The sequence below is a fragment of the Silurus meridionalis genome, chromosome 5, assembly GCF_014805685.1.
Source record: "Silurus meridionalis isolate SWU-2019-XX chromosome 5, ASM1480568v1, whole genome shotgun sequence".
Taxonomy (NCBI): Eukaryota; Metazoa; Chordata; class Actinopteri; order Siluriformes; family Siluridae; genus Silurus; species Silurus meridionalis.
The window spans coordinates 9838170-9849341 of NC_060888.1; the positions used below are offsets into that span (position 1 = coordinate 9838170).

Genomic DNA, 11172 nt, shown 5'->3' on the forward strand with positions numbered 1-11172 from the left:
TGGACTATAATGTTTGCGGATGATATTGTGATTTGTGGTGAGAGTAGTGAGCAGGTTGAGAAGAGCCTGGAGAGGTGGAGGTATGAGCTGGAGAAAAGGGGAATGAAAGTCAGTAGGAGTAAGACAGACTACATGTGTGTGAATGAGAGGGAGACCAGTGGAGGGGTGCAGTTGCAGGGAGAAGAGCTGGTGAAGGTGGAGGAGTTCAGGTACCTGGGGTCAAAAGTGCAAAGTAATGGAGAGTGTGTTAGGGAAGTAAAGAAAAGTGTGCAGGCAGGGTGGAGTGGGTGGAGAAGAGTGACAGGAGTGAGTTGTGATAGAAGAGTATCTGCAAGAATGAAAGGGAAAGTTTATAGGACTGTGGTGAGACCTGCGATGTTGTATGGATTAGAGACAGTGGCATTGAGTAAAAGACAGGAGGTGGAGCTGGAGGTAGCAGAGCTGAAGATGTTGAGGTTTTCGTTGGGAGTGACAAGGAGGAATAAGATTAGGAATGAGTTTATTAGAGGGACAGCCCATGTAGGACGTTTTGGTGACAAGGTGAGAGAGGCGAGATTGAGATGGTTTGGACATGTGCAGAGGAGGGACATGAGTTATATTGGTAGAAGAATGCTGAGGATGGAGCCACCAGGAAGGAGGAAAAGAGGAAGACCAAGGAGGAGGTTCATGGATGTGGTGAGGGAAGACATGCAGGTAGTTGGTGTGAAAGAGGCAGATGTAGAGGACAGGGGGTATGGATATCTTTTCTTCTATCCTGTTGCTGAAAAAAAAGCTCATGACAACACTTTTAATGGTTATTGTCTTGGTTTTAAAATAATACACTCTATGGCTAAAAGTACATGGACATCTGCCCAGGCACATCCATATGTACTTCTTAAACCTTGTGCTAACTTGTCCGGATGGACAGATCCTATTTTCTGGAGCAAAGTCTGCAGAACAGTTTAGTGAGAATGCGGTTGCCTGTGTAAGGGCAATACAGGGACATGACATTCTCTTATTCTTTGCCCCTGGAGTGATGCTCTGGTGCACAAACAATTGGTAAAAATGGGTAAAAACCTGAAGGAAACACATGATCTTATGGTGGTCATAAGCTGTCTAGCATGGCTCCAAAATTGTAAATCAGTCTGGCATGTGCACAAAAGCAAGAATGAAAAAGGAGAAACGTTGACTTTATTTGCTGAGGGTGCATAGGTCAAAAGCATACGCGGGTTTTAGATCCTGCTTCTGCAGGTTCGAAAAAAAAAACAAAAAAAAAAGCCGAGATAAAGCTTTTGTCCTCATTCGAGCAGGCAGAAGATGCTACTGGGCATGTGCAGAAGAAACGCCCCTGTTGTATATCTTTTGTGATGGGAACAACTTTTAAAATTACCACTAACCATATGTTTCCATACAACCTTCTAAAGAAAAAAAACCTTAGTACTGCAGCTCAGTGTTTTTCCTGACAACAGTTTGAGACACCACTAAGGCCATCTTAAAGAGCGTTTCCTCCTGGAGGAAACTTGTTTAATGTTATAATATTAGTAACGTATCAGTAATTAAGTATATGACATTATGAAGTATTCTCCCAATATTAACCAGTATGAGTAGCATTGATTATTTTTAAATATCATAAGCAGCATAGAAGTGGCTGTTACAATATTTACACAGAATCTAGATTGTGTTGTCATTTATCGAATTTATTACGGCATTATAGTGTGAACAAAATGATTTGGTTTTTTTGGGTCATGATACCAAAATCCACAACCTTACAAATATCCAATTAAAGATTGTACAAGTAAGTAAGAAATAAAACACCTAGAGGCATGCAGTTTTAGGAAAAACATCAGCAGGAGGGTTGAGTGATGCAGCCCATTCTGAAGTGAAGTTTCTGTTCCCACCTCACAAGGTGATTTTTTTTTTTCTTTGGCAGTGTTTAGAAATTAAACAGTGGATGAGTTTGTGAAGAAAAATCCAACAGTCACTCAGAAGAACTGAAATGACTGCAGAAAGTGGACAATGAGTCGAAAGGCTCACTTAAATCACTTCCGTTCACACATACTACTGCCCACAACATAGTACTATCATCACCAAAACAGTTACCTACTGTAACACCCACACATTCACACAGAGATAACCAGAAAAAAAAACTAATTTTAGGAACTTGGCACATACACACACATGAATGCAACAATAGGGCTGTTGTGGGTCTCTAAATTGTATTTTCTTTTTCATCCAAATTATAATTCACACATACAACTACAGCTAAAGTCTTAGATTTTGACTCATAAACCAGACCTGTTCTAATTCCTTACTACCATATTTTCTCTTAAATATATTTCATGTTATTATACCATCTGATGACAGTGCAGGAGTGTCAGATAGAGCAGCCACAGCATGCCGTGCGTTTTAGCGACGTTAACTCTTTACCTGCCTGCTACTTGACTCTTGCATGGCTTCTCAATGTATCTTTAGATTTCACTAGATTTTGTAGTGTGCTTGTGGAGATTTGTGCTCATTCAGTCACAGGGGTGTGAGTAAGGTCATGTATTGAGGTAGGGAAAGGAGGCGTGGGAGGCGAGCAGCGTTCCAATTCATACCAAAAGTGTTAAGTAGATTTAATGTCAGAACACTAGAGCAGGCAGGAATTTTCCATTCCAACTCATGTAAAACATGTCTTCATGGAGCTGGCTTTGTACACAGGGGTAGTGTCATGCTGAAACAGTTTTGGATCTCCTGGTTCAAGTGAAGTGAAAATGTAATGCTACTGCATCCAAGTGCATCCTATACAATTGTGTGCCTTCAACTTTGCCTTAATAGTCCCAACACTTTTATTTATAGAGTGAATATGATTTTATCCATTTATAGTTTCATTTAATATCCAAAAGACAATTTACAATAAAGAAAGTTCTTCACTCACCAGCCTGTTTTTGTTGCAGTTGAAAATTCAAATGCACCATCATCTATAATGAAGATTTTCTGAAGCTGTTCAATAACATTTTATTATGTACATTTAATTGAGTGTCTGCTGTATATTCACATGGAAGAGCCGCTACAACAGAAAGTATAATGTGTAAAAAATATATATAAACTTTATAAACATTTCAGGAATTAAAAACCAATGTGGTTGGAGAAAAATAAGATCTAGTGTAAATGATCACGGATCAGAACATTTGGCATCAGCAAATATATTTAATTTATTTATATATTCAATCATTATTACAGTTTCAGTTACAATAATAAAGTACAAAAACCGGATTGCTTCCTTTAAGCTACAAGGCTGCGCCTACAGAAGAACTACAGTGAGGTGTGGATATTGTTATGCTGCAGTAGCTGATGTACGTCAGTAGCTTTGATGTGGCTTTTTTTTGCATGAGAGCAGCGGAAACCTGTTTAAATAACGACGCAAGCTTGTGCAAAAAATTTACAAAAAAAAAAATAAAAAAACATGCTAGCCAGCTTACTGATCAGTTTCCTATTTCTGTTTTTTTCGTAGCCAATTTTTTCCATTCGGACTCCTAAATAGTAACTCTGCACTTTTCCTGTAAACTCTAAGAAAACAGAACACACAGTGGAAATGTGGAGGGGAAGAAAAGCCACAAATAAATGTAAATTATAGTTTTATTTAGCATAATTTAAAATCATTACACTGTTAGTTCATTTATACAAATGTCTGTTATAAAAATGACCATTTTGACCGAAAAAAAAAAAAAAAAAATCAAAAATCAAGTTCCCAGTGTATAAATGCAGTACCATACACCAAAGCAGGCAGACGAGACGCACTGTGTGGCCCTGTCTGCTCAATTTCAACAGCGTTACAGCGAGAGAAAGGAAAAAGAGGGAGGGAATGAAAAGAACAGTACACTAAACAGATGGCAATCCATTCTCACGTTTATCCTTCTGCAATGACTAATTAGACACCAACATACACTTGCCTACGCAGTTTTCGGAGAACTTTTTTCATTGGACGCACTGATAAATGAATAACCAACCGTTCAATGGATTCGTTGTGGAATTACATGTTTTCCATAAAGATAAGAAATGTGAATATGAAATGTATGGTTATGACTCTTAAAAAAATTTGTATAGAACAGTTTAGCTTTTTTAATGTGCTCAAAGTCTGATATCTTTGTATCCAAAGGCACTCTTTGGCTAAGTATTGTAGGCAAAAAAGAAATCAAATAAAAAAATATAGATGAAAATTAAAAGCTATTAACATTTGAGAAGCCTGACTAACTGCAAATAAGCCTTGATACATACAGAAATGTGCAACATTTTGAGCACGCACACAAAAAAAAAAAATCTAAGTACCACTTCACTTTTGAAACCACACTACTGTTCAGCGATGTCAGTTTTTGCATCAGCCACAAACCAAGATGGCGAATACTTGTGCAGGCGCTGAAAAGTGATAAAAAGTTGCAACCACATGGCATTTAGAACTGCTGCTAACATACAAAACGGAAAGTAGGGAGCCTCACTCATGCATAGGCTTTTGTAATGCAATTTGTCCAATAGGGTCAACCGCTGATTTAATTGAATAGGCACATACATTATTAAAGTGAAACGAATAATCTGAACTATTTACCAGGTACAAATGAGTAATCAGCGATTTCTGTCTTGTTACAGCAGTCTCGCTGAAGCACCTCCTTATAGAGCACACAAAGTATTTCCGAGTATCAGAACCACTACAATCTTCTACTTGTACATATTTCCTGTGCTAGGCGTAAAACTGATCCGAGCAGTTTGTATTGTATTCGTGAACACATCTAGCATTGCACAAACAGCACCAGGTGCTCGGCTTTGTTGACAGGCAGATCATTAAATGTGTAGGTGAACCGAAAAACGTCACTTATGTATTGAATGCGAAATTTTTAATCCGTAAAAAAAAATTTTTAAAATAAAGTCTTGTATGTCTGAGAGAGAAAAACATTGGGAAAAATTCGTTTTGCTCCCAATTTTAGCGTGTGTGAAATGGTTTTGGCGTATGGAACTAATGTCTGTGGAAAGAAACACATGCTCACATCAATACCTGCCAGGGCTAAGCACTGACTCACTGTGAAAAGCTGTGAAATCTTGTGATTAAGAATGAATCACTGAGACTTAAGAATAAAGCAGCCCCACACACACACATACACACAAACGCCTGGCACTAAACCTTCGAGTACAAAGGACAAATGCTCCATTTACTTTTATGGCTTCGTTCTGTCTCTCTGTAGATAGCCCTGATATGTGTGCTCGCTTGTTCAAGGGACTCAAAGAGTCAGTTCCTGAATCAATTGACTTTTTCGAGTCGGTTCTCCTCGACTCAATTCGAGAAAAGGCACGATCAAGTCCAAAAACGAGTCAGGCACTTTGGGAGATCTAAACTGCTTATGTGTAAGGGAAGACAACAAGGAAGTCTAAGCTTTAGGCATAATAGGATCTGATCACAGTACAGCCATTTGTACAAGACAAGACACGTCTGGATCACCGACACCATTCGTTACGTACTGTCACGTAGCCAATGTTTTACGTCATAGGCTTTTGTTCCATCCAAAAATGGTTGTATAAGGCATATACTTGTCAATATGGCACATCATTCACACCTCATTTCACAGACACAAAGGAAAAAAGGAATAATGAGATTTTGGGTAATAGTTAAATACAAGGAATATCTGAAAGAGGTTTTGCAGGAAAGCTTTTCATTCTCAGGTGTTAAGCTCTTTGCATGTGTATAAATATTTACTACAGTTCCTCACATTGTCAGGAGAGGATTTGAGTTAACCTGCTAGGAACAAAAAGGAAAAACAGCTGCTTCTCCCCAATGCTTGAGTAAACAATGCCATTATCCTACACCACTGGGCGAGTAACTTCTTTTTTGTATTGCTTTGATTCATTACTAAAAAATATTGCCATGTATCTTGTGATTCCATTTTTAACCATGAGGTAAGTGCGAGCGATCTTGACAATCGTATCAGTTCCAAGGAGACCAAAAGAGAAAGTGGTTTTGAAATTAAAAGGAAATTTCTTCAGTTCTAGTAAAGAGTGCATACTTTGGTGACTGTAGAGGAAAAAATTTCAGGGAGCCAAAAAAAAAAAAAAAAAAATACCTAAAGTGGTTTAAAAACATGAGTGAGGAAGAAGAAATGGCTATCAACACCAGGATCATTCATCTGTCCTCTAAACTCTCTAAGTCCATTTCCATCAGTGTTCTTGGGCAAACTACAAGAGAACGCATTTTTTGGAATTCTTTTTGGTGACGGGATAGAGAACTGCACGCACAGCCTCGGCAAAAACTTCCCTGACGCCTTCTTGTAGCAGAGCGGAGCACTCCAAATACTTTACGGCGTTGATCTGCTTCGCCAGTGCCGTGCCCTGCTGCTGTGTGGTGGGCGCCAGATTCTGCTCCTTTAACTTCTTGACGGTCTCGGAGTCGTTGCGCAGATCACGCTTGGTTCCCACGAGCAGTACGGGCACGCTGGGACAGTGGTGCGACACCTCGGGAAACCACTTGTGCCGGACGTTGGCGTACGACGACGGACTGCCAATGGAAAAGCAGATGATGAAGACGTTGGTCTGAGGGTAGGAAAGTGTGCGCAGACGGTCGTACTCCTCCTGGCCTGCCGTGTCCCACAGGTTCAAGCTCACCGTGCGTCCGTCAACGCTCATTTGGGCGCTGTAGTTGTCGAACACGGTGGGGATGTACTCCTCGGGGAAGGCATTGGTGGTGTACGAGATGAGAAGGCACGTTTTCCCCACTGCTCCGTCGCCAACCACGACGCACTTTATCGTCTGCATCCTTCTACAGGCCACACAGGCAGGGACACCTACAAGTGCAGAAGATCCGAGTTAGTCAGTGCACTGGTCAGAATTATACTATACTATTATATATTATAAGAGGCCTGACATTATATTGTATGATACTTTTCCATGCCTTGCAATACAACAATCCACACAGAACCAACCACAAAAATACTGAACACAACTCCTAGTGCACTTAATGCATACAATTATTTCAATACGTGTTGGTGCCATTCTCATAATCTCAGTTTAAAGGCCGAGTTCTTCTTTTTCTCTCAGGTGTACAATAAAAACCCCATTGATCAGTTCCGTTGTGGGAAACTGAAATCAATACACACATCACCGGGAAGTTAGCAAACAATTTACCTAAACTTTTACCAAAAACGTTTACCTAAATATCTACGCACAACTTAAAATTATTTATATATTTATATTTATATATATATATAAATTGATATAAATATATAAAGTGGCTCTGGTTGAAGAAAACCAAATATCCAAGCACCGGGATTGTTTTCATAGCCGTCGGCGGAAGCGACTTCAGCCAGCTAGTAGCCACTGCATCCAGGAAGCTATGCTAACTTTGCCCCGGCTATTAGCAGCAACGCTACACAGCTAGTTACACAGCTAACAACTAACTAAAATCAATGAGAGGATATGAAGAGCAAACTGAGAGCCAAATACAACCACAACAGCTTCATACAATAATAAGTCTGGAAAGAATAAGCTATAAATAAAGCCGAATTATAGTAGCCTGGGCCGGAGTTAGCGTACAGCGTTAGCCCTGCCCTGCTAATTCATTTCCTCTTTCCTTGCCATTCAAAGCTGTTTAGCTTTTCACAACAATATATCAAACTACTGTAACTGAGAGACATCCCTGTCACTTCATCTCATCACTGAGATTCATCCGAACCTTGACCTAACCTCTTTCCAAACCGGGTCACAAAACAGGAGGTGTATTAGCGCTGTGTAGCTAATTACCGAGCTTTGTTTTTAGTAATATAGAGACGACATCAAACAGGTTTATACTGAAAAAATAGGCACTCTATTTACCAGTAGAAGTGGATTATTCTAGGTGAAGCTCCGGGACGCTGTGTTGGAGCAACCATAAAGGCTGAAGTGAAATCTCTTACCGCCTCAGAGATCCTCCCGCGCCCAACGTTAGCGCCACTCCGAACTCAGCACAGGAACAGAGCAGCGCGCGCGCGCACACGCACACCCGCACGCGCACATTCGCGCGCACGCGCACATACCGGAGTCCTCAGCCGAGCCGGACCGGACCGGACCGGGTCGCACAGAAAAAAATAAAAACGTTTACAGTTTTATTTTATGTGCATTTCAATGACTTTCGCTGTCTGCAGCGTGTTTTAATAAAAATATAGAAGACTATTCCCCCCATGCGAATTTTCTATGCATCGATAAATGAAGCTCCCACTGATTCTGCATCGTGATGAGTTGGGTTACACTTGCATTTATTTCATAATTAATTTGATAACCAAATCATATAATACGTTTAATAGTAATATAATAAAGTGCATCCGGAAAGTATTTACAACGGATCACTTTTTCCACATCTTGTTGTTAGAGCCTTATTCCATAATGAATTAAATTCATTATTTTCCTCAGAATTTTGCTAACAATACCCTATAATGACAACGTGAAAGACGTTTGTTTAAAATCTTTACAAATGTATTATAAATTTTTATATATATGTATATAAAAAAATTATTTCACACCCAAGTATTCAGAACATTTTGCTCAATACTTTGTTAAAGCACCTTTGACATCAATTACAGCCTCAAGACTTATTGAGTATGATGCTACACACTTGGCACCCCTATTTGTAGGCAGTTTCTCCCATTTTTCTTCCTCTCAAGCTCAATCAGGTTGGATGGGGAGTGTCGGTGCACAGCCATTTTCAGATCTTTCCAGAGATGTTCACTCTGGTTTAAGTCTGGGCTCTGACTGGGTTACTCAAGGACATTCACAGAGTCGTCCAGTAGCCACTCCTTTGTTATCTTGGCTGTGTGCTTTGGGTCACTGTCCTGTTGTAAGATGAACCCTCGCCCCAGTCTGAAGTCCAGAGAGCTCTGGAGCAGGTTTTCATCAAGAGTGTCGCTGTAAATTGCTGCATTCATCTTTTTCTTGATTCTGACAAGTCTCCCAGTTTTTGCTGCTGAAAAACATCCCCACAGCATGATGCTGCAATCACCATGCTTCACTGTAGGGATGGTATTGGGCAGGTGATGAGAGGTGCCTGGTTTTCTCCAGACATGACGCTTGGCATGCAGGCCCAAGAGTTAAATCTTTGTTTCTCATTGTCTGAGAGTCCTTCAGGTGCCTTTTGACAAACTCAAGGCAGGCTGTCATGTGCCTTTTACTGAGGAGTGACTCTGTCTGGCCACTCTACCATACAGGCCTGATTTGTGGAGTGCTACAGAGATGGTTGTTCTTCTGGAAGGTTTAACTCTTTGCACAGAGAAACGCTGTGGCTCTTTCAGAGTGACCATCGGGTTCTTGGTCACCTAACTGAGTAAGGCCCTTCTCCACCCGGTTGCTCAGTTTGGTCGGGCGGCCCGCTCTAGGAAGAGTCCTGGTGGTTCCAATCCTCTTCCATTTATGGATGATGGAGGCCACTGTGCTCATTAGGACCTTAAATGCTGCAGAAAGTTTTTTTATACCCATCCCAAGATCTGTGCCTCGATACAATCCTGTCTCTGAGGTCTATAGACAATTCCTTGGACTTCATGGCTTGGGTTGTGCTCTGACATGCATTGTTAACTGTGGAACCTTCTATACACAGGTGTGTGCTTTCCACATCATGTACAATCAACTGAATTGACCACAGGTGAACTCCAGTCAAGTTTTAGAAACATCTCAAGGATAATCAGTGGAAACAGGATGCACCTGAGCTCAAGTTTGAGTGTCATGGCAAAGGCTGTGAATACTTATGTACATGTGATTTTTTTCGTTTATATATTGTTTATATAATTTCAGGAAAATAATGAATTTAATCCATTTTAGAATAAGTTTGTAGCATTACAATATGGAGCTCAGTGAAAACTTTCTGGATGCGCTGTATGTACGGTATCATGTTTTATTGATGCACGTGGTGCACAAAGTCTGTGCACCGTGCATATAATATTATTATACATATTGTCTGATTTAATTATTAGTTGAATTATTACAGATATAATTAGTGGAAGATTCATTTACTGTATCAATGCACCCTACAGACTGCTGGTCAAAAAAACTAAAATAAAATATATAAAGAAATGTAAAAATATATTTTTATTTTTTTGTTAGTTATATTTTTATTTATTAGTTTTGCACTAATCTCGATGTTGGATTGAAACCAGTAGACTACTTAGACAGTAGTCCAAGTTTACTGTGGTGACAAGTCAGAAAGTGTAAATGCACTTGAGTACAAACATCAAGTACATTTAATGTTTATTTTAAAACATTTCAATGAATATTATCACTACATTTCTGAAAAATACATGGTTACATTTACTCAAATAGAAATGAAAAAGGAGTATTTTTTTTTTTACATTCACCGGAGTCATCTTGAAGTACTTTGACTCAAGTACAGAAATTTTGCCAATGACTATGGATAGATTCCCTGCCACACAGAAAAACTATTATGCTGGATGGAGACTATGCTAGAGGCAGTACACAGGCAGTATTACATTGCATTTCACTTCTAAAACTGCATTGAACTTGTGCTTAGTACTAAACTGTGTTCAGAGCATGGTTGCAACTAGAAAGAGAAGTGTCTGCAAACTTCATCTTCCAGGAGGTGCTGCTGGACAATGTTAAACAAATTTTGGACAATGCAGACAGCAGCACCTCCTGGAAGATGAAAATTTGTTTAACATTGTCCAGCAGCACCAAATATTATTATTTTTTTTACAACCATACCACAGTAAAAGCCATTATTTGTATGTATTGTGCCTGCTGTGTCTTGAAGGGAGCAGAATGCATCGCAAGAGAGGAACAATATAAATAAAGCAGCAAATAATATCATGACATATGATGACATGACATATATTCAACTGATGCTTCAAAATGACTGATTTGTGAGGCCAAATACAATACCATCAGGCAGCAGCTGATCAGAAACAAGTTCAAAATAGCTGTTGGAAGAACAAAGAGAAATACAGAGAAAAGAGAGAGAGAGAGAGAGAGAGAGAGAGAGAGCTTAGCCAATACAACCAAACCACACACATTCATGCATAAAGCACTACAACAGTGTAAGTGCCTAAATAAAAGAAAGATGACATGTTTACACAGAAATAACCAGAACTAAACATGACAGAACAAGAGAAAAATCGAAAGGTCACAAATTACAGTTAACACTGGACTTGATGTTGCCAAATATAACTTAAACTAATAAATGTACTGAAAGACACTATT

At 39.5% G+C, this 11172-nt stretch overlaps 1 protein-coding gene across 2 annotated transcripts; it reads right to left on the reverse strand.

Annotated features, from left to right (window-relative positions):
* Positions 1 to 3579: 3579 nt before the first annotated feature.
* rhogd (ras homolog gene family, member Gd) lies at positions 3580 to 8010 on the reverse strand. Of its 2 annotated transcripts, none has more exons than XM_046849986.1 (2): positions 7890 to 8010; positions 3580 to 6782 (listed from the first exon to the last, which is right to left on the reverse strand). In XM_046849986.1, the coding sequence occupies exon 2, from the start codon at positions 6751 to 6753 to the stop codon at positions 6178 to 6180; it is 576 nt and encodes a 191-aa protein (XP_046705942.1). In that variant the 5' UTR covers positions 6754 to 6782; positions 7890 to 8010; the 3' UTR covers positions 3580 to 6177. The 2 variants fall into 2 exon arrangements, with proteins under 2 accessions (XP_046705942.1, XP_046705941.1); XM_046849985.1 differs by having other exon boundaries at positions 7810 to 7958.
* Positions 8011 to 11172: the final 3162 nt, after the last annotated feature.

What these genes read in the sequence shown, in the direction of transcription:
- rhogd (XM_046849986.1), bottom strand. Translation starts at nt 6,753, where the DNA reads ATGCAGACGATAAAGTGCGTCGTGGTTGGCGACGGAGCAGTGGGGAAA.